The sequence below is a fragment of the Pyrus communis genome, chromosome 7 (assembly GCF_041283825.1).
Source record: "Pyrus communis isolate YQ-2024b chromosome 7, ASM4128382v1, whole genome shotgun sequence".
NCBI classification, from domain to species: domain Eukaryota; kingdom Viridiplantae; phylum Streptophyta; class Magnoliopsida; order Rosales; family Rosaceae; genus Pyrus; species Pyrus communis.
This window is the reverse complement of record NC_142571.1, coordinates 29,654,461-29,678,593: the sequence shown is the minus strand read 5'-3', so window position 1 is coordinate 29,678,593 and position 24,133 is coordinate 29,654,461. Positions and strand designations below refer to the sequence as shown.

General features: G+C 36.6%; 2 protein-coding genes and 1 pseudogene across 2 annotated transcripts; all 3 read left to right on the top strand.

Annotated features, from left to right (window-relative positions):
* The first annotated feature begins 7,717 nt into the window (after positions 1-7,717).
* LOC137735625 (putative pectinesterase/pectinesterase inhibitor 34) lies at positions 7,718-12,980 on the top strand. The gene is made up of 3 exons (XM_068475072.2): positions 7,718-8,890; positions 11,057-11,193; positions 12,086-12,980. Exons 1-3 carry the CDS (start codon positions 7,872-7,874, stop codon positions 12,781-12,783), a joined length of 1,854 nt encoding a protein of 617 aa, XP_068331173.2. The 5' UTR covers positions 7,718-7,871; the 3' UTR covers positions 12,784-12,980.
* A 4,234-nt stretch (positions 12,981-17,214) lies between these two features.
* LOC148696036 (SART-1 family protein DOT2 pseudogene) lies at positions 17,215-17,923 on the top strand (annotated as a pseudogene).
* A 3,966-nt stretch (positions 17,924-21,889) lies between these two features.
* Positions 21,890-24,090, top strand: LOC137734555 (SART-1 family protein DOT2). Its single transcript, XM_088697458.1, is given in 5 exon segments — positions 21,890-22,377; positions 22,743-22,950; positions 22,952-23,172; positions 23,174-23,335; positions 23,337-24,090. Coding segments are annotated over 5 exon segments (1,812 nt in total). The 3' UTR covers positions 24,070-24,090.
* Positions 24,091-24,133: the final 43 nt, after the last annotated feature.

Below are 24,133 nucleotides of genomic sequence, written 5' to 3'. Positions count from 1 at the left end.
TCTTTTTTTTTTATTTTTATTTTTATTTTTTTTTTATCAATATGGGCTCAGCACTACCTTCTTTCTGAGTTTGGGGCTTTCTGAGCCCATAATATAATTTTTTTTTTTATCAATCTGGGCTCGGCCCTCTGACATCCTTGTTGGGTTGGTTCACATTAAGAAGAAATTTGTCGTATATAGAATACGGTTCAATACAGTAAATATCATAACATAATAAAGGAGAAGTTTAATTATTCAAATGTCAACCGTTTGTATACATTTAATGTACCGTGTTGTATTTTGGGTACACTGAAGAATCGCTCCACATTAAGATGCTTCTTTCTTCTCTTGTCAATTTTCTTAATTATTGGCAGATAAATGTCATCTTCTAATTACTCATTTTCCATACATATACCTCTCAATTCATTTTCAGATAATGTTTGTCTTAATAATGTTACGTAACGTCTTAAATTCAAATATCATATTTCTCATTAATAAAAAATATAAATAAAAATAAAAGAACACTTTTTTATGTGAACTGTCAAAGTAGCGATCACACATTGGTGTCCACCAACATTATGTTTAAGATTATACAAAATCATGTTATGTAAATTATCTTGTCTGTAATGAAAATAAAGGAGCCCAATAAGTACAATAATTATTGTGTTTGTTTGACTAGTAATATTGTCACACAATGTGGTCCAAGTACTGCACAACAAACTTCCAGTCTTCCACTACGGCATTAATTCAACACGCATGGCCCATGCATTTCCTCGTCCTTTTCTTCTTTTCTCTCTCGCATCAAATTTTTAGTGTGTTCGAAATATAACTTGGTATACCAAGTATCATAATATAAGCGATCAAGAAATTTCTTTTTTAAGTATTCAACCACTTGTATTATAACACTTGATGTACTCGATGTTCCCGGTATTGAAAAATCTCTCACATTTGATTGGCAAAGGTTTGGCCACCGAGGATGACTAAACGCATAAACGACGACCATATAACATGGTTTATATGGCTTCTTATCACCAACATTGAGCCCCTCTTAGTTTTGTTTTATGAAATCATAGCCATTTCTCAATGTCCTTGATATGATATCTCTCAATCAACATAGTGGACAGTTGTCCTACAATTGTATCCATGAGTTTTGTCAAGTCTGAATAGTTCTAACTAACTAATTAAAACTTGGTACTAATACGTACCATCTCCCTATTTCTATTTGCACACAATATTATTGACAATATATTATCTTTTTATTATTTTCAAGTGATGATAACGGTTTTATCCCAACGTTAAAAAAAAAAAGTACAAAAATTTGAGGTGTCCTCAGACCAAAAGTACTCGAAATAAATATTAAAAAAAAAAAAAAGGCCAACTTGGTCAATTATTTATGAAAAAGGATTCTCGTCCCTCAAAATCTCCTCTCCTCTAGTCCCCTCCGGTCTCTTCCTTTCTCACTTTCCTCTTTTTCATTTTTTGTATATAGAAGTCAACTTCAGATATTAACGTGGCTTAATCGTGTCCGTTCAAATAAGAGGTGAGTAGAGAGGATGAGGATTTAAAGGAGGGAGAATCATATTCCATCATTTATAACCATCATACTGGCATATATGTGGGTGTGACAAGCAGGAGAGGCAGCAAAAGGAACGCATCCAAATCTTTGATTATCTTATACTTATTAGAGTAATCCTTGTTATAGTTATATGGAAGTTAATTAGCTTAATCAGCCTGTGACTGATCAGTGATATACCTATCTAGCCAAAAGGGAAAACAAGGGGTGGAAGCTGTTTTCTCTATCAATTTTTCTCTTGTGAAATTCCCTACGTGTACATCGACCAAATTGGTTTCTCTTGTGAAACCACATCTGCTCGAATCGCGTTGTGCAGTTTCCACTTTCTGTTATTTGGGAAATTGAGTTTCCTAGTAAAATCGAGGTCTTTTAATTCGCACAAACACCTGGCAAGAGTGTCCCCTTCCTTTTGCTTTTAAGCTGCTAATTGATGTGATTTCACTTAATTAATATGGACAAAATGGGAAGCAACAATCCAATTATTTAAAACCTGCAAAAGTAGGGGAAGTCATGTCGTTTCTGCTCTTATAGTATATATCAATACCAATCAAAATCTTGCTTCTAGATCTTAACAAAGTAACTGGGTCCTCACCATACTGACCGATTGTATAAAATTTCAGTTTAAAACATATGTAAACCATTAACTCATGGAAATACAAAGCGAAAATCCTTGCACACACGTCAAAACTTAATTAAATTTTTATACGGGGAGGAATGTCTTACATATTAAAAGCTGAGCAAGTATTGGTGTAGCATCAATCCATCCATGGTATTCAAAGCAATGTAACTACCTTGTACTAATTTTATTGTTACTGCTGTGCGTTTTTTCAAAATGCTTCTTCGTCACAGCAGAAGTATCAGGTTTTGGAGAAAGAGACTGGGTAAGGTTCCCACCCTGAAAGTTTTATTAATTGTTACTGTTCACCAGTTTTTTTTTTTTTTTTTTTTATAAAAACGCTTTTAAGAAGCATGGATAGAGCGGTTTCTAGCATGAGTAGAGGGATTTCTACTTTCTGCTGTTTTAGATCCATGATTTCAAAGAAAAAAAATATTATTTTTTATTTACTAACACAATTTTAACTCTAACTTTTTAAGAAGTTGCTTTTAGAAAAATTTTAGTAAACTCAAACTAGCCCTAAAAATCTTTAAAATTAACTAAAGCTATAATTTCGATGCCTTTTGGTTTGGTTCACACTTCATAGTCAAATTGTATCCCCACAAAACCAACGCGAAATTAAAAAAAAAAAAATATATATATATATTGTATCCCCACAAAACCAACGCGAAATTAAAAAAAAAAAAAAAATATATATATATATATATATATATATTTCTGGTTGAATAATATTTGTGGATGGGCTATTGATACATTGTCAAATCATTCTCAATAGAATGATTGGAACACGAACGCTCCATTAATTGGGAAAGAGATCAATTTCACTGAGGTCACCGGATCAAATGATTCGAGTTTTTGAAATTTCATCCAACGATCTATCTGTTTTAATCTCTTAAAATCTATAATAATTTTTAATCGTTGGATCATACTGCTGTTTTAGTTAGGGAAGCATGTGGACAGCTCCACCATGTCCATGCCGATGCTCTTTAAAGAAAACCTAACTATATATGAAACACTCATTTATGTATAAAAGTGTCCACCGTTAACTAGTTATCTAACTAATCTGATCAATAAAGGAATAGTGTTGTTGACAAATATAAAATGCTCATAATAATATTTAAAAATAGATGACTCAGATCATGAGAGAATTTTGTGGAACGAACTCATATCAGCAGTAAGATCTGTATTAAGTTACTTCAATTGTTAAAAAAAAAATTTCTTATTTTGATGACTCGATCGCGTTTATCTTCTTTTATGGTTACAATATTTTTCTTACTAAAATAATTAAAATGAAAAGAAAAGGGTGGCAATTAGGGTTTTTGGCAGCAGCACACGAGCCATGCATAGAATCTAGCCGTATAAAGTGGCGAATTTTTGCATCAGATGAATAGTTTTTGTCAAGCATTCCTTAGAGAAGCTGTAGCATTAATCAGTGCATGGCTCCAAATAATGCTAAATGTATATCTAGAAAAATGTTAATTAGAAACAAATCATGTGATTAGGAAGCGAGCAAGAGGCCCTCTGTGCCCTACCATCATAGAATTAGGCACATGCAGTTGCATGGCAGCTGCATGGCTTTCAATCTCTTGCTTTGTTAGCTTGGTGTGACCACTAGACCACTAGATCTCCTCAAATTTTAGCAATTTGGTCAACTCTTTCCTTTTCTCTGGATCCCTATTGGATTTTTTAGACAACCAAATCATTTTTCTTAGATTTCATGTACAACTAATTAAGTAGACGACGTATTTAAATCAAAATAATTGTTCATCGATAAATACTACTCTTCATACTGTAAATTTAATACAATTTTGAGATAAAATCTCCTTTTAAGTATGCCATTTTGGTTTTACTTTTTGTATATACATTTACTTGAAACTTTTATTGTGCTTCAAAGCATATGCTACTTTTCATCGATATATTTTTGTGTAGGTAACTAGTTTGTAGGCAACCAAAAGGAGAATATGATTTTTTTATTTTTTTTTTATTTTACAAGAGACGATAGAATAATATTTTATTCATCAATACAAACCTATATAACAATGCTAATTTGGTGCATTATTCCAGGTGATAAAAAAACTGATTTAGAGTGAATTTGTACAATCAAACAATATAAAGTGATGATAATACAAAAATTACATCACGTCCGTTAACATAATGAGCGTGCAGATCAAATATCATAATGTAAGGAGCCTTCAAGGGAACGATCCTCATTTTTTGCAAAAAAAAAAGGGGATTAGTTGTAGGGCTTACTCCATATTAAACTTTAATGATTCGAACCGTCTATTTTTTAAGTTGCACCTCATAGATCATCCTTGCAAAATATTAGTTAAATTGGAAATATTTGAGGCATCAAATTGAAATTTCATCGTGGTAATTGAATGGATAAATGATTTCAAATGAATTGAATTTTTGTAAAGATAATATATGAATCGAGATTTACAAAATAAACTTAAAGCGCCCCTTGTTTCCAAAAAAGGAGAATGGATTGTTCACATTCCATTTGATGGTCAGAAGCAAATCACAACTAATTTTTTTTTCCTTTCCTTAAAAGGCATGTGATAATGCATATAGAGACATAGAAAGTTACAGTGAGTTGCTAATCGGGAGTCACGTAACATGCAAACCGCAAGAACACGAGAAGCTCCTCTTTCGTATACAGAATAAAAAGTCAAACTTGTACTTGACTTGAGAGGTTTTAGGCTTTGCTTGTACTAGAGAAAGAAAATTGATCGACTCACATTTTAATACTGTCAGATGCTCTGTCCGTGAAATCTCAGCGGCCCCATTTTTGTCTCATTGATGTCACCATGCGCATACCGCTATAGAGGTGTCACATGCTAACAAGCCATAATCATACAAATAAAAACTTAAAAGTATGACACTATATCGTTAATTAGCACTTAACGTTGTGGTGTCAATGCCCGTGTGACGTCGTACGACTCATAAACAAGTTAATTTGCTCTATTAAACGCCAAGTCCACAAAATATTAATTGAACACCAACTCATAAAGAAGTTGTATATGCAATGTAAGATATCAACTTTGGATGGATTGATAACTGTAAATGCATCTAACTTGTACCAAAAATCATTACATGCATGTTATCATCACATTTGTTTATACATATATAGACTATAGTTATATGTTGGTAATAAGGAAGCAACCCTAGTGTAAATCGGACCAAATGAAAAACCCCTAATCGGCTAAAGACCAGTAGTCCTCATCAGTAGTTGGTGGTCAATTTGTGGACTATTTGGATGCAGACATGGTTTGCCGAATGTAAGAGAACGTACGTCGCGGAGTTGATGAGGTTTTAACTTGAAAGCATCATCATCGTGTTTCATCTGATTTTTGACTATCTCAAACCCTCAAAAAGTACATATCAGTCCTATTCAAATTGTTATTATTAAGACCAAGAATGTACAAGTAGAAGAAGATCAATTTATTGTGGAAGCATCACATCGATCTATATATACATGATATATATAATTTTAATTTTATTATTTTAATTAAAAAGAGGGGAAGTTTCGAATCTAGCCCCCCATGAATGGAAACCCAACATTAAATTCACTATGATATTGAACCACATGCATATCATTATATATATTGGAACGATATATATTATGGCAAAATTTAGACGCAGCTTGCTTGGTCATGAATCCATTGCTTGGAAAGCCCTAGTTTAGTTCATATTTTATATTTCGACAAACAGCACAAGAAACTTACATGATTCACTATGTTCTAAACTATGAGATCCAACAACTATCACTTACTCCAAGTATTTCTTGGCTTAGATCTCTCTCTCTCAAACTTTAACCTCTTAGTTCTGGTTATGACATAAGTGAAAATGGGCTGAGAGAAGCAAAAGCTGTCAATAGAAAGGAGACAACTTTCATTAAACAAATGGTGGAAGGTTACTTCAGCTGTGGATTTGCTAGTGATCAAGAGGTGGCAGCTTACTTCAAGAGTAAGACTTTGTTTTAAGCAAGGTAACAACTTAACTTTACAGATGGTGTCTAGTTTAAGGTGCTAAAATTTGTCATATTTCATCCAAAAATTTTAGCAATTTCTCTTGTCTGACCACCAAACCCTGCTCTAATATCATGTAGAAATTTTTATTTGGCTGAATGAATAATTTCATAGATATGAGAATACAATATATAGAATTACATTCTTCGTATGAAAATTTAATTATAATTAATTTCTTATTTGTCTAACAACTAGGGCTTCAAAAGAGCTGACCTGTTACAAAATTTAGCTTAAAATCACTGCCCAACTCTGTATTAATGAATCCCTGCTAAACTGTGGGGACCTTTGACTAACTCTGCCTCTTTCAATACATATTTATTTTAACAAAACTACCTAGCACTCTTCTGAAACTTTTAAAATATACATTGACACAGTTTAATTACCAGATAAAAATAGCTTATAATTTATCAAACGTAGGGAAAGTGAAAACTTTATACAGCCAGCTAAATGCCCGGAAAGGTACCTGATTCTTTTGTTCAAACGGATTAAAACATAAGGTTTAACAATTCTTAAACCCCTAATTATTACAATATCCAATATAAATAATTATTGATGTACTCTAAAAGTTTTGAGTGAAAATTTTATTTCGTTAGCCAGAATCCCTATAAAGTTCATAGGGTTTTTATAATGGTTGACCTCTCAAATTGGACGTTATAATTAAAATGATCTCTAAAGTAGAAAACCAATTAATTTAATTACTGAAGTGTTTTCGGCAAACCAATTTGGTCATTCCTTATCTTCCGTCAAATTTTATGTTAGTGTGACAACGTGGTACTGGACTGGGTCACACTTATCCAATCAATGGCACCATATAAATTAACATAAAATTAATTTGTTAAATCCATTTTCAAGGAGCAAATTAATTGCTTTTCTATTTCAAGGACCCGTGATAAAAATCCAAAAGTAATATTTCTTGTTGAAACTGGATACTCTAATGGATAAAACTTAAAAGTGAAAAAAAATGTACAATCCACTAATCAATACCAACATCCAGTATAATTAATAATTCATGTAACATAACGAAAAAAGGAGCAAGACGCACTACTTAGCATGCAAGTTAGCGTAAGAGCTACGAGAATCATGCAAAATTGCCAAATGCATGCACTGCCCACAGCACTCAACTTTAACGATGATTTTGACGTCAGACAGAGGACATTTCCTATCCCCTCCTACTCCACTTGTTCAAAGCAATATTCAAAGAAATTAATATTAGTAAAACCAAAATTAAGTAAAAAATAAAAACTAAGAAGAAGGAAGATAGAAAGGAAGGAGGAATTAATGGAAACCTCTTTTGGCTCTCTTCATATAAGTTATGAGGAGAACAATTTACATATCACGAGTACGGTATTATTATGGCATTCTATGTCGTGTAAGTCATTCTTGGGCTGTAAGTTTGTGTAGAAATGAAAGTAGCAGCCAGCTCATCCCCTCTTCGACATCGACCTCACAACAACCTCTTTTATTCTCCTACGTCCCCACATAATTCATATTATTTAAGATTTTAAACCTAATTTAAAAATCAGTTAATTTCCTAATTATCTATATATATACACACAGCCCGTCTTTAAACCCCACCCACACTTCTCTCTTATTTCCTCCCTCCCTTTCAGTGAATTTCACTATATCAGTCCTAACAACGTCGTAAACTTTCCGCTTTCAGTTCTACTAAAGGGATATGGAATACGGCAGACTCCAACCATCGGAGCCAGGAGGCTCCTCCAAGCACCACGTGGCGGAAAACCCATCACTCCCACAAACCGCCACGTCATCCACCTCCTCAACCAGCCGCAGCCGCAAGAACAAGCTCATCCTAATCTCTCTCCTCTCCGTCGCACTCATACTCGCGTCCGCCGTCTCCGCAGTCGTCCTATTCGCCGGCCGCTCCAAAGCTTCAAACTCCGCTGCCTCCTCCGCCCTCCACCGCAAGCCCACGAAGGCCATCTCAGACGCGTGCGCCACGACCCGCTTCCCCTCCCTCTGCGTCGACTCCCTACTGGACTTCCCCGGCTCCACCACCGCGTCGGAGCAGGACCTCGTCCACATTTCCTTCAACATGACGCTGCAGCGCCTCAGCAAGGCGCTCTACCTCTCCTCCTCCCTCTCCTACCGCCAGATGGATCCCTACTCCCGCTCCGCCTACGATGACTGCCTCGAGCTCCTCGACGACTCCGTCGACGCCCTCTCCCGTGCCCTCACCTCCGTCATCCCCGGCGCAGCGTCCACGTCCACGTCCACGTCCACACAGGACGTGCTGACGTGGCTGAGCGCAGCGCTCACGAACCAGGACACGTGCGGGGAGGGTTTTGAGCAAATCAATGGCGGCGACGTCAAGAACGAGATGGACCAGCGGCTCAAGGACTTGTCGGAACTCGTGAGCAACTGCCTCGCAATTTACTCGGCGATCGGGGGCGGCGATTTCTCCGGAGTCCCGATACAGAACAGGCGGAGGAGGTTGTTGGGTAATTCCGACATGGAGCGCGATATAATGGGGGATAATGCCAATGTCTCGCGAGATTTTCCGAGGTGGTTGGGTAGGAGGGAGAGGAGGTTGCTGGCGGTGCCGGGATCGCAGATACAGGCGGATATTATCGTGTCGAAAGATGGCAGTGGGACGTTCAAGACGATCGCGGAGGCGATCAAAAAGGCGCCGGAGTCTAGTTCTCGTCGGACAATTATTTACGTCAAAGCAGGAAGGTAAGTTCACTACTCACTCATAAAGTTGTTTAGTTTCGTACTATCTTTTCCTACCCTTTTTACTTTCTTTTGGATTAATCATTTAGAGACGCACTAAACTAATCACTTGTTCATAATCGCTATTAAAGTTAAATTTCCTTATGGCTGAATTATGAGGTGGAACTTAATTATATTGCTTTTTAAATTTGATTGTTTGTGACTTGTGGAGAATTTTTTTTATTGTGACAAGAACACGAGTGATACACCACGTGTTTTTATGTAAGGGGTAGGAAATTTTATTTTTGAAGTTATCAACTTTTTAACACACATATCCCACCATTTGTATAGTGACGCATGATGTACCACCTCGTGTGCTGATCACATTGAAAAATCTCTCGTCGCTTGTGAGAGTGCGTCACTAATACAGTCAATTTTGTACTTTTTAATAATATTAATTTTATGACCAAAATTATGTTTTGAAAGTGGTTTTGGCAGTTGTTTCGGAAAAGATTTCATGTAAACATTTGTTTTTTCTTTAGTAATCTTAGATAGAATAATTTTTATTAAATTTGTAAATTATGTTATGTGACATAAATAAAAAATAAACACGTTAATTAACATTTAAATAATAATTTTTTTAATAATTACGTCATATAATTTATAAAATTCGATCTAAACAACTGATTTTCCTAACCTTATCGTTGTTCTTTTTCGTTTAATTACTTTTTGAGCACCGATTTTAGTTGCTTTAGGTTAACATTATGTCCGTGAAAAGATTTTTCTCCTAACTTTTTGTGTTAATTCCTTGTGCGTATCGATTGGAGCATTGACTTGAGTGAGCTCCCTTTTTTCGCACACAGCTATAATCATGTGAGAGAACTTATTAATCCTCCCCCTAACTCCATCACTTTTACATAAATACCCCATTGTTTTTCTATGAACTGGTGATGTCATGTTCTTAAATTAATTTGATGGCCATCAATGGAACTTGAAAATTTTATTTTATCTTCTTTATGTTGTCGTGTGGTGGTGGTCGGTAGAGATTGGTCGCAAGTCATGACACATGCATACATTATATGGATTATGTAATAGACGAATAAGAATTTAATACGTCAGGAATACGGGTACACAAAGCGTGACAATATAAGTAGTTGAATTTTTTTTTTTTATGTATCCAATTATTTGATTTAAGACACTTAGTATGCCAAATTGTGTCTTGATACACCAAAAAATCTTAGACCATCTCCAAAGGAGTTGGAGATGTCAAATTTTAAACCTAAAATTTAAATTTGAAGGCTTAAGTGGCACTTTGACATCTTTTAGACTTTTAATCTCCAGCCGATATGTCAAATTTTAAACATAAAATAATAATGCATATGTATTTTCTTTGCATTGGAAATGAAAAGAAACAAAAGGATAATAGTTTAAAGCAATAAAAAATTAATAAAAAGCATTTAATAATTAATTAAACAAATCTGAAGGTGCTATCAAATTTGGCAATAAGGGGGAGATATGTCAATCTATGTCATACCACATCAAATTTGACTTATCGATTGGAAAATATTAATGTTGTTTTTTGTTATTATTACAGCTGATTTGAACATTTGAATATCTCTTTTGAAGATGCTTTTAGTAGTAAACGTCGTTTCCTACCCGGGTCATCAACCGTACAGTGGACGTTGGATTTTTGCATGTAATGTGACAACAACTTGACTTGTGTGGTCGATTAAACTCTCTGCTGGCATGCACTACAAACTTCAAAATGTTTGAATGCACAAGTTTCGAAAGAAATTCTCTTACATTCGAATGTCGCCATTACAATACTTTTATTTAATTAAGTACTGATTTGGTATTGAAATACATTTATAAAAAGTGAATATAAAAAAAAGTCAAGTTTAAAAAGCATTTGGTAAACATTTAAAAACATTTAATTTTCACAATTTTTGGTGAAAAAAATATGAAAACGTGAACAAGTAAAATGAGCATATTTTTACAATACAACAGAAATAGTTTTTTTTTTTTAAAACACAACAATATCAAACCAGCCCTAAGTATTGTTAAATGATTGTGTAAATGGCTTGTTATTCGTGACATTTCTAATGCAAGTAAGTTTTTGTTGTGCAATTCGCTTTTCTTTTTTCTCTTTTGGTGTAAATTATTAAGGATGATTTCTTGTTCATATTTTAGGTACGAAGAGAGTAATTTGAAGGTGGCGAGGAAGAAGACCAACTTGATGTTCATCGGAGACGGGAAGGGCAAAACCATAATTACCGGAGGGAAAAACGTCGCGCAGAAAGTGACCACATTCCACACTGCAACTTTCGGTAAGTTCCGTCAAATGCCGTCTTCTTTTCACGTTGTAATTTTCGAATCATTGTCCTCTTTTCTTTATGGTCACCAATAACATGTGGGCCCCCTCCCACTCACTACCATGCATCACAACAGTTACTACTTACACGTGGCCCGTTATGTTAACAGAAGCTTTCAGTTTGATGCAACTTGGTGACGTTTGTCTGACCTCATAACCCCAAATTACCTTTCTAACCCAATCGCTCAAGAAGAGAAAACCTACCAATTGTGTAAATGTCGAGAAGTGATATTCACTCACTTTTTTTCTCTCATCTTCTCATTTATTTTTAGTTTTGGTAATTTGACTGAACAAACCAAATAAAAATCGAAAATGAAGTTTTAACATGGGTGGACATAAACCGTTTCCCTCGAGACTATTATAAGTTAACCACTCACTGACTTTTAATTTTGCATAGGTTGCATGAAAGACCCTCTCATGTTTAAGATGTTAGCCTTTTTCTTCCATTTTTTTACTACAAATAGGTGGCATCTAAATTATTCCATTGGAGTCCTTGTAAGCTTAAAATTTTGGAATTTAGGGTTAAAATTATTCTGGATCTATAAGTGGAATGTTCTCATTTTTCGTCTATAAATCAACCTTCTTTTGTAATCCCATCCAAAATCTTCTCCTCCATCCAAATCTTGTCCAATCAAATCCTATCACATTTAACTACACTTTTCCAGTTAGACATGAAAGGAAATTGGACAACAGCATCGTACCAAACCTTCCGTCCCACAATAGTTGAAAGCAACACAAATCACATTATTGGAGGTGGATGACTTATCAATGGCATATTTCATAGCCAGATTTATAGGTGAATACAGAAATTATATGGTTTATTGAATTTATTTCTTGTTGGTCCACAGCTGCTCAAGGAGCTGGCTTTATTGCACGTGACCTAACGTTCGAGAACTACGCCGGACCGGACAAGCACCAAGCCGTCGCCCTCCGAATAGGAGCGGACCACGCTGTGGTCTACCACTGCAGCATCATCGGATACCAAGACACATTTTACGTGCACTCGAATCGCCAATTCGTCCGTGAAACGGATATTTACGGGACAGTGGATTTCATTTTTGGCAATGCGGCTGTAGTGTTCCAAAAGTGTAGCCTCTACGCTCGCAAGCCCATGGCGAATCAAAAAAACACGATCACAGCCCAAAACCGGAAGGACCCGAATCAGAACACAGGCATTTCTATCCATGATTGCCGGATCCTCGCCACTCCGGAGCTCGAGGGTTCAAAGGGTAGCTTCCCGACGTATCTAGGCCGTCCGTGGAAGTTGTACTCTAGGACAGTTTACATGTTATCGTTCATTGGTGATCACGTTCATCCGCGTGGATGGCTTGAGTGGAATGGGAATTTCGCCCTAGATACCCTCTACTATGGTGAATACATGAACTCTGGCCCTGGCGCGGCGGTAGGGCAACGAGTAACTTGGCCTGGGTATCGGGTTATTACCTCTCCGGTGGAGGCCGGTAAGTTCACTGTTGCACAGTTTATATATGGGTCGTCATGGTTGCCGTCCACCGGGGTGGCATTCTTGGCCGGTTTATCAGTCTAAATTACACCGGCGGTAATTCTTTAGTGGGTAAATGCACTTATTCCCTTGGTAACTGTAAGAATATAGTGTTTTTTTTTTTTTGGTTGTATATTTTTTTCAACAATATATAAGTGAATAAGTTGTATTGTTCTCTTTGGTCATTTAACTCAAATGATGATATACAATTTATATAAGGAAGGTAGCATTTCGGCAGTAAAGTTAGATTTGTTATGCCACGTAAAAAAACGCATATTCAACGAAGGTAGCAGCTAAACAAATTAACAAATTAGCAATTGACCTTGCAAATATATAAGGCCAGTTCCTATATCAAGTTAACAAATTGGGTCCTGCAATATATTATATCCAAAGTTATTGTCTAGTAAAGCTAAAAGAACGAGAAATAAAACTTGAATCCTACAAGATAAGATAAATCAAAATATTAATATTTTAAATTAAAAGATAAAATTTGAAGACCAAGTTGGAGTGACAGCAAACGACACTTTAAACGAAAATTTTTGTTAGCTCTTTGTTTTTTTGGACAAAAAAGTGTTGTTAACTCCTTAGTAGATGTCTAACGGATTGATTTTCTACATGAGTCTACTTGACTTGGTCACGAGTAGGGTGAAATTTCTCATAGCTTCTCTAGAATCGAAAGAGGTGGATAACCGTGATTTATCACTAGTTGTCCCCCCTTTAATAAAATAAAAAAAGGGATTGATTTTCTTATCTACATAATGTAGTACTGGAGGACACTAATGTCATTTTCAAATAATTACTCTTGTCTTTGTAGTCGTTGCCAATTTTAATACAGTTGATTAGATTTTAATTTGATGTGTTTGTGTCGGTGCTGTCGTAGACGGTTTGGAGAAAAAGTTGTACTGGGAGGAGAAATTTTTCCAAGTACCAGGTACACCAAGTGTTATGGTGTACCCTCACCCATTAGGATTTAGTTTTATTTATTTATTGAAAAATAAGATTGAAAGATATTTAAGATGTCAAATCCTAATGGGTGAGGGTACACCATGATATTTGGTGTACCCGGCACTTGGAAAAATTTCTCGTACTGTACTGGGGGAGCCAGGAACCTGACCTTCCTCGAAGCAGCTTAGATTGAAACTACAAAACATATTTCATCAAAAATGAAATACCATGAAACTTGGGCCACAAGTCCACAAATGGGGTTACTTTTTACAATGAGAGAAATTTGCATGTAACGTCTTCTGTGGAACTTCTTTTTTACCTTTTGAATTAGGTGACCTGTAATTATGACCGCCCCTAATATGGAGAAAGGTTCTCATGAAAATGTCATTGTAGCAGTATCTCAAGTCAATCGCATAATCTTATATGTTTAAATTTTCTTATAACAATTATATTTTATTGGAGTTAAGTTTATCTCATTAACACGGCCAACAATTGCCAATTATGTTGTATCATCAACAAGAAAACCCTTGGAATAGTTAGCCAACAACTTGTTCAAAAATACTATAATGAAAGGAACACAGGAGTTTGACGATCGGTATTTGACCAAATAGGATCATTCAGTTCTATCACTAGAATACCCCTAGAGAGGGATAAGGCTAGGCGGAACGAAAAGAGTTTTCCATGAGATGGGAAATGAATATTATTAGCCCCACATGAGGTTTGTGAATAAGTGATTGCCTGATAATGAGCAAGGAATATCCGTCTTTTTGCAAAAGACAATGTATTGAACTCATAATTCATTCGATACTTTTATGAATGTCAACAAAGTATTGTAAGTAAATTGCTCCCGGTTGTTCAATCATTTGATAACCAGAATCATTCTTTGATAAATGATCTCTATGAGTCAAACTCAGTAGAATTTGTTCAATCATTTTTTCTATCGTTAAGGTGGAGAATTGAACCAAGAATTCTCTTTCTTTATCATTAATAGAATCGCTATTCGAGACCCATGATTCTATTTCATCATCAATCCAACCATCGTTCACGTTTTTCTTTTTCTTATCAATGAATGAATCTCTTTACTTGTGTGACTTAGATGTCTTGTATTTCTCGAAAAGTGATTCGATTGATGGAATTTGGTATGATACTTATGAAATCGATAATATCAATGAGGTTGATATTCAAATAATTCTTCTTAGAACGTATTGGTGTGACCCCATAAACAGGCATAACACCACAAATCTACATCCATTTCCTGAAAAGTTCAAAAGTATTGACTACCCTACTATGTGAATATAGGCACAAAACATCCCCCATCCGTCTTTGTACTGGCCGAACGGCCATGTGGCCTGGTTGTCCGAACCCGATAATATCTTTCCATTTCCTTGCACATAATTTGTCAAAGGAAGTGAGAAATGACTGAATAACGTCTCGTTAGAAATCGCCATTCGATCCAAAAACCCACCTTAAAAGCCGAATTTCTTGGAGTGGACAAATTGCATACAAGCTAGTAACTTATGATGAATTATATGGGTTGCTGCAAGTAGTATTTTGTCATTGTATTTAGGTCAAACTAAGTGCCCCTTTCTTTGGTCCCCCCCCATAAGTGAAGGTTGGGCAGGGATAGATAGATGGGTACCCTCCATTTCCAAGACCAAGGACAAAGGACATGGCCAGCTCACGTCGTGGAGGTGGTGGTGGGAGATGACCAAGTCAAGTTGACGAATGCGATTTTTGAACTTTTTACCCATTTTTGTGCCACAAAACACCAAATGCTCACATGGTTCTTTCCTATAAGGATGTTACCCACCCAAATTTTGATATGGTTCACAACGTCATGTATTTTCGTTTGATTTTTCACATGGAGGGGCCGAATTGCTTTCGCTACAACTCCTCCCCTGAACGGACAAACATCTGAAACGCAACCATGATGATATTCCAAGAGCCAATTTAGGAATGGTTTTCGAAGGTCTAGAAAATGCTTTCTGCAACCAAAAGCACATAAAGAAAAGGAGCACGATGAAAATAAAAAGAAAGAAGTTTTAACAAAACATTCCCGATATTGTTCACTTTTAACGAAAAATCAAATTTTTATCTTTCTCCGGTACTATTCACTACACCTTTATTTGTCATTTTTATTAAAACTAAAGTTTTTTTTTGAACTATTTGTTAGTTTTTCTCAAAAAGAATGGTGGTGTTTTTTGGAAGTGAATTTTTGTATGTTGAATGGTTTTTATAAGCAGAAAGGATTAAAGAATAAAAATAAATAAGGATGTGCATGGGATTGTTTTATCTCCATTTATAATTTTAATATTAAATGACTTATATGTCCTAATATATAATTACTATTTAAAACCTAAAAGGTTGTTTTTTTAAATGAAAAAATTATTATCTAAATAATCCCTAGTCATTTCTCGCTGTTATTGATTTTGATAGGTTTCAATCATGTTTATACATTATGGTGCATGGTTGATCACCATTGCTCCCCTAATAACTATTTAACCAACTAACATTGTCATTCTTATAAAAAGAAAAAAAAATCGTGTATTGTGTATGTCTTTGATGTGTTTCAATGATTGACTAAAACAATCTATCTTTCATATAAGTATATTTATTGAAAAATATTAGTTTATAAGATCAGTTTATACTATTTTACTCTCATAATTTATTTTTATTTTTTTGTTTGGATACAACAATACATATACACTAAGGGGTTGGAGAATAAGTTTGTTGCAAACTAGACATTCATGAGATTAGAACCTAAAACTTCTCACTTACACATAAAGAAGAATACTACTAGACTAATATTAAATTGTTGTTTTTAGTAGCCATCTTATTACCCGAGGCAATCTTATATCTTTAGACGTTAAAAAGGCAAACTGCGAAAAGTAAGTACCAAGTAGGATTGCAAGTGGCTTTTAGTTTAGTTGTTTAAGAGCATTCGTCCATTTTGTATTTGAATTCATCCCCTTAGTTTAGATGAATTTAGTGTAAATTATTCTATCACCTGTAAAATACCAAGTAGGATTATTCAATTTGTTCTCATAACAATAAGCAAATACTAAGTAGGATTTGGTTTCCTAGTTTAGTTGGGACTTCCAAGTGGCTTGGGACTCAAGTTTTCCTAGGGTTTGTGTTATATATATGCGACGAGTGACATCTTTTCTACCTTATTACATTCTTTCTTTCTCGAACAATTGTTTTTGGTGCCGCATTCCTCAAATTCTTGAGTTAATTTCGTTCCTCTTGAAATCGAACGTGTTGCGAACTGCTAAGGGACATGGGTGGACAGAAGAGTAGCCGTCGGAGGGATCACGAGAGGGATGATGGTGGAAGTAGAGACCGGGAGCGGCAGATGAGGACAAGAAGCAGTAGTTATGATGTTGAAAAAGAAAGATATCATCGGAGTGAATACTCAAAAGAAAAATCGAAAAGGAAACGACAAGTGTCTGAAAATAGAGGAATTAGGGCTAGGAGGGAAGATACAGATGGTGATGTGAGGGAGAAAGATTATGAGGTATCGAGAGGATCGAGGAGGAGAAAAAGAGAGGGCGGAAGAGAATAATAGGAGTCAGGATCATAAGGAAAAGGAGAGATCAGAAAAGGAGAGCAAAAAGCGTAAAGATATTCGTGGGAACGAGCAGAATGCTGATCGGGTGGCGGAGTACATTTATCAACAATGGAGCTCAAGTTACTAAAAGCGAAGGAGGAGAGATTGGCAAAGAAGACGATAGCAGCAGATGTTTGTGATGATAGTTTAGCATGGGTTAGGAGTCGAAAGATCGAGCTGAAAAATAATGCTGAAAAGGAGAAAGCATCGCAGCTTTCAAAGGTTTTCGAGAAACAGAACATTGTTGGAGAAATTAGTGAAGACGATGAGGATGAGGATGATTGTAATCACCTAGCCGCAGTTAAAGTTGTTCATGGAATCGAAAAAGTAATGCAAGGCGGGGAAGTTGTTTTGACACTCAAAGATCAGAGCGTTCTTGCTGATGGTGGTGACAATATTAACGAAAAGGTTGATGTGCTTGAGAATGTAGAGATTGGAGAGCAGAAGCAGCACGAAGAGGCTTACAAGGCAGCGAAGAGAAAAGCAGGGATTTACTGTTAGTATTTAAGTTGTTGAGCTGATTAGAAAATGTTATAAGATTGTTATGTGTGTTATGTCTCAGCTTATAGGCTGAGCTATTGTGTAAAACTGTGGTGTGTTGATTAAGTCTCATAGGGCTTATCACTTGATAAGTGTCTTGATCTTAAGATAGGTTGTAATGGTTGGTAGAGATTGAATTGAGGATATGTCTCTCTCTCTCTCTTATCAGTTAAGTGACTCTTCGAGCTATTGTGCTCTAAAAAAAAGAAATACAATGATAGTTGTTCAAGAGTTGTGCTCTGTGTGTTTCTTCTCTCTCTGATTTCATCTTCAAACCTTTCAAAATATTTCTTTCAAATCTTGTTAGACTTGGTTGTGTAGTGATATAGCTCGGATTCTAACATGGCCTCAGAGCCGAGTTCGATCTAAAACTTCTGGGCGTTGTTTCTACGAGTGGGTAAGCTCGGAATCACAGCAAAAACTTATTGCAGTGATTTGAGTGTCTAGTATGGCTGGATCTGGAGGAGGAGAGCTTCGGGCTCCAATTTTTAATGGCGAGAATTTTGATTTCTGGCAAATCAAAATGAAGACCATCTTTCGATCGTATGAACTGTGGAATATGGTTGAGAGTGGGTACAGAGCTCCGGCAAAGGAGGAGGAACTCACAGAGGCGGAGAGGAAGCTGCTGCATGAGAATGCCGTTAAGGATGCTAGAGCACTTGGTATTATTCAAGGTGCGGTTTCAGATCAAATTTTCCCGAGGATTGCAACTCAGGAGAGTGCGAAGGCTGCGTGGGACATTCTGAAACAAGAGTTCGTTGGTGATAAACAAGTAAGATCTGTGAAACTTCAAGGTCTTAGGCGAGATTTTGAATATACTCGCATGAATGATAGTGAATCTCTTTCTGTGTATATTGCTAAATTGTTTGATCTGATTAATCAAATGAAGAGCTATGGTGAGGATCTGAGTAATCAAAGAGTTGTTCAGAAATTATTAATCAGTTTACCTAAGTCCTATGATAGTATTGCAGCTGTAATAGAGAATACTAAGGATTTAGACACCATAGATGCACAGGATGTTGTAGCTATCTTGAAGGGGTATGAACAAAGGTTAGATAGACATGGAGAGAGTAGTATGGAGAAAGCATTTGCTAGTTTGAAATTTGTCCCGAAGTCTAATAGGTTCAGTGGTCAGCCAAACAGTAACAAATACCACAAGAATTTTAAGCCAAAAGAGAAACAATGGAGTAACAAGGGTGATTGGAGTAATAAGGGTGGATTCACTGTGAAGAATGAGGCAAACAACACTGGGGATAAGTGTAAATTCTGTGATAAACTGCACTATGGAGAGTGTTGGCTTAAAAACAAAGTCAAGTGTCACAAGTGCAACAAAATTGGGCATATTGCAAGATATTGTAATATGAACAAGGCTGTGCAGCATGTAAACTTTGCTAATCAGGTTGAAGAAACTGGAAATTTGTTTTATGCAAATCATTCTGGAGAAGTGAGGAAGATAAGTGATGAATGGTATATAGATAGTGGATGTAGTAACCATATGACATCCAGAGAAGATTTACTTGTTGATATAGACAGGAAAGTGAAAGCCAAAGTCCAAGTTGGCACTGGAGTTTTGGTTGAAGTCGAAGGGAAAGGGACACTGATCATTGAAACAATAAAGGGTCGAAGATATATAAAAGAAGTTATGCTTGTACCTGGCCTTGCAGAAAATTTGTTAAGTGTGGGACAAATGACTGAGCACGGTTATTTTCTGTTATTTGGAGATTATAAGGTGGACGTGTTTGATGATAGATCCTTGCAAAACCTGGTTGTCAGTGTGAAGCAGAAAGGAAATAGATGTTTTCCTTTTATTCTCAACACAAACAAGGAGATTGCATTGAGGACAAATGTGCAGGAGTGTGTTAGAATTTGGCACAAGAAGTTTGGGCATCTAAATTTCAGAAGTCTTAAACTGTTACAGAGTCAAGAGATGGTTTTGGGGTTGCCTGAAATTCAAGACAGTGAAACTGTGTGTCAAAGTTGTGCATTGGGGAAAAATCACAGGGAACCATTTCCCAGAGAATCAATGTGGAGAGCAAAAGAACCACTTGAGCTAATACACTCAGATGTGTGTGGTCCCATGCAAACATCAAGTTTGAGTGGCAATCGATACTTCATTACCTTCATAGATGATTATTCAAGAATGTGCTGGGTATATTTCTTGATAAACAAATCTGAGGTTTTCTATGTGTTTAAGAAATTTAAAGCCATGGTTGAGCTTCAAAGTGGATATCATGTCAAGAAGCTAAGAACAGATAGAGGAGGAGAGTTCAATTCAAACGAGTTTGGAAAATTCTGTGAAGACTTGGGAATAGAAAGACAGCTCACAATTGCATACTCTCCACAGCAAAACGGAGTAGCAGAAAGGAAAAACAGGACAATTGTGGAGATGGCAAAGTGCATGATCTTTGAGAAAGAACTTCCATACAATCTCTGGTGTGAAGCAGTAAACACATCTGTGTATCTGCTAAACAGGAGTCCTACAAAACCAGTGAAGGATACTACACCCTTTGAGAAATTTAGTGGTAGAAAACCTGGGGTTAAACACTTGAAAGTGTTTGGTTCAGTTTGTTATTCTCTTATTCCAGGGAATCTCAGACACAAATTAGAAGAAACAAGTGTTATGGGTGTGTTCATTGGATATGGTACCTGTGAAAAGGGGTATAGGGTACTGAATCCTTTAACTCAAAAGGTTTTGTTATCTAGGGATGTAATTTTTGATGAGAATGGTAGATGGGACTGGGAGAAACACAAAGTCAAGGAGGTTTGTATTCCTTTATCTGCAGTTGGATCTTCAGAGTTGGACAGAATTGATGAGTTGTCTGAATTTCATGAACAAGAAGGATCTGATGGATCTCAAGTTCAAGCTGGAAGTTCTCCAGTTGCTGCTATTGGTGAATCAAGTAACTCACTGGTCTCACCTCAGTATGACAATACTCCACTGAGATATAGAAACCTAAGTGAGATCTATGAGAGATGTCACTTATGTATTGTTAAACCTGAATCCTTTGATGAAGCTGCACAGGATGAAGCTTGGAAAAAGGCAATGAGGGATGAGATGAATATGATTGAGAAAAATCAGACATGGGAGTTGGTGAGAAGACCCTCAAATAAGCCTGTGATTGGGGTAAAATGGGTGTATAAAACAAAGCTGAATTTGGATGGAACAGTGCAAAAGAACAAGGCTAGACTTGTTGCAAAAGGCTATGCACAAAAGCCTGGAATTGATTTTAATGAGACTTTTACACCTGTTGCAAGGTTAGACACTGTTAGAACTCTGATTGCATTGGCAGCAAAGAATAAATGGAAGTTATTTCAATTAGATGTAAAGTCAGCTTTTCTGAATGGAGTATTAGAAGAGGAAGTATATGTTGAACAGCCAGATGGGTTTGTGGTGCAAGGAGAGGAAGAAAAGGTTTACAGATTACATAAAGCCTTGTATGGTCTAAAACAGGCACCTAGGGCCTGGTATGGTGAAATAGATTCATATCTTATGCTTTGTGGTTTTAAGAAAAGCATCAGTGAGGCAACTCTGTACACCAAGTACAAGGGAGACACATATTTGATCATAGTATCCATCTATGTTGATGATATTATATATACAGGGAATTGTCAAGAATTAATGGATGTTTTCAAAGCTGAGATGATGCATAAGTATGAGATGACAGATCTTGGCCTTTTACACCATTTTCTTGGAATGGGAGTGATCCAAACTGAGGAGTGTATCTTCATTCATCAGAGGAATTATGCCATGTCTCTTCTGAAGAAATTCGGATTACAGAATTGTAACCAGTGAGTACTCCTTTGGTTCCAAGTGACAAACTGAGAAAAGAAGATGGAAGTGGAAATGCAGATGAAGCTCAGTATAGACAGATTGTAGGTAGTCTGCTGTATCTCACAGCAACTAGACCTGATATAATGTATGCTGCTTGTCTCTTAGCTCGGTTTATGCATTGTCCTACTAACAAGCACTATGGAACAGCAAAGAGAGTATTGAGATATGTTCAAGGAACTCTTGATTTTGGTTTGGAATACAAGAAAGGTGAAGGAACACTCTTAATGGGATACTGTGACAGTGACTGGAGTGGTTCAGAGGATGATATGAAAAGCACATCCGGGTATGTTTTTACTTTTGGAAATGGGATTTTCTCTTGGTCTTCAGTCAAGCAACAATGTGTTGCATTATCCACAGCTGAAGCAGAGTATATCAGTGCTTCTGAAGCAACAACACAAGCTACTTGGTTGAGATTTGTTCTAGAGGATTTTGGTGAAATGCAAACAGTTGCAACACCAATGAATTGTGACAATACATCAGCTATAGCCATCACCAAGAATCCCATCTTTCATCAGAAGACCAAACATATAAACAGAAGATATCATTTTATAAAGGAAGCATTGCATAAAGGAGTAATTGATTTGATTTACTGTCCTACTAAGGAGCAAATAGCAGATATCTTTACAAAAGCATTGGCAAAGGAGCAATTCACTTACTTGAGAAATCTTCTTGGAGTGAAATCAGTTCACAACTTACAGGGGAGTGTTAGTATGTAAGTTGTTGAGCTGATTAGAAAATGTTATAAGATTGTTATGTGTGTTATGTCTCAGCTTATAGGCTGAGCTATTGTGTAAAACTGTGGTGTGTTGATTAAGTCTCATAGGGCTTATCACTTGACAAGTGTCTTGATCTTAAGATAGGTTGTAATGGTTGGTAGAGATTGAATTGAGGATATGTCTCTCTCTCTCTCTTATCAGTTAAGTGACTCTTCGAGCTATTGTGCTCTAAAAAAAAGAAATACAATGATAGTTGTTCAAGAGCTGTGCTCTGTGTGTTTCTTCTCTCTCTGATTTCATCTTCAAACCTTTCAAAATATTTCTTTCAAATCTTGTTAGACTTGGTTGTGTAGTGATATAGCTCGGATTCTAACATTTACGATCATGATGAGTGCTTTAATGGTTTAGAGAATAAATTTTTTCCACAATATGATGATCCTGTTCCTGCTGAGGGGTCAACCCTAGATGAAAGAGGGCGGTTTAGTAGTGAAGCAGCGAAGAAATTCAAATAGCTCGAGCAGTTTGAAGAGCTCCATAGGGGGATAAATTTGGTTGAAGACTTCAGCAATATCTCTAAAAAAAAGAACATCTGATTTCTATATTCGGGAAGAAATGGAGGTTAATTTTAAGAAGCCAAAGAATAAGACATCATTCCGGAAGAAGCAGAAACTAGATGTGGATGCCCTCGAAGCAGAAGCAGTCTCGGCAGGGCTTGGTGCTGCTTATCTTGGTTCTCGGAATGGTGCAAATAGGCAGGGAGTTAGAGAGGAGAAAGAAAGATTGGAAGCTGAAAGGAAACGCGTACAAGGTAGCATATGCGAAAGCAGACGAGGCATCAAAATCATTGCAACTGCTTGAACAAAAAGTGCTTTCTGTTAAAGCTGATCAGGAATATAATGAATTTAATGTTATCTCTGCAGATGATGAGGAGGAGGATCTCTACAGGTCCTTGGAGAGCAAGAAAATCAGCTCTTAGAAAGAAAGACGAAAAGGAGGAGAAAGCATCCGGTAGTCCAGAAGCAATTGCATTCCTTGCCACCACCAGCACTGGCAGAAGTCAGATTCCTAATGCAGCATATGATGATCAGAATCGAATCACCTCAAGCAGTGAAGATCAGTCCGGAGAAAAGAAGGTTGTCATCACAGAGACGAATGAGTTTTTGGTGGGTCTCAAGCTTGATCAAAGTCAATCCCACATGGATCCTGAAAGCGAAGATGTTTCCAATATGCAAGAAGATGATCATGCTGAAGAAACTACGGTGAATGTGGCTGGTGGATGGACTGAAGTAAACGATGGAATTGAACGCGAAGACGAAGAACACATTAATCCTCCTGCAGAGGACCATAAGGAGGAGAAAGGCGTGGTTGGGAAAGGCTTATCGGGTCCTCTGAAGCTGCTGAAAGAGCGAGGAAGCCTTGAAGTAAAACATGATACTGATGCAGTTCAGATGACTGATGAATTAGGTCGGCCTATGACGCAAAAGGAAGCATATAACAGACTTTCGCACGCATTCCACGGGACGGGGCCTGGCAAAAGGAAGCAAGAAAAAAGCATGAAGCAATTCGAGAAGGAACAGAAACTGAAGCAGATGAGTAGTTCAGACACGCCATTACAGTCTATGGAGAGAGTGAGGGAAGCTCAAGCTCAGTTGCGAAAACCCTACCTTGTCCTCAGAGGTCACGTTTAAGTTTTGAGATTTTAAAGAACTTCAGAGAAAATTTTCAAGTTCTGCTGTTGATTGTTTGACAGTT

Bases quoted from the DNA above. Each gene is read 5' to 3' on its own strand.
- LOC137735625 (XM_068475072.2), top strand. From the start codon at position 7,872: ATGGAATACGGCAGACTCCAACCATCGGAGCCAGGAGGCTCCTCCAAG. The intron at 8,891-11,056 runs GTAAGTTCACTA...TTCATATTTTAG, and splicing joins ATTTACGTCAAAGCAGGAAG to GTACGAAGAGAGTAATTTGA. The intron at 11,194-12,085 runs GTAAGTTCCGTC...GTTGGTCCACAG, and splicing joins ATTCCACACTGCAACTTTCG to CTGCTCAAGGAGCTGGCTTT.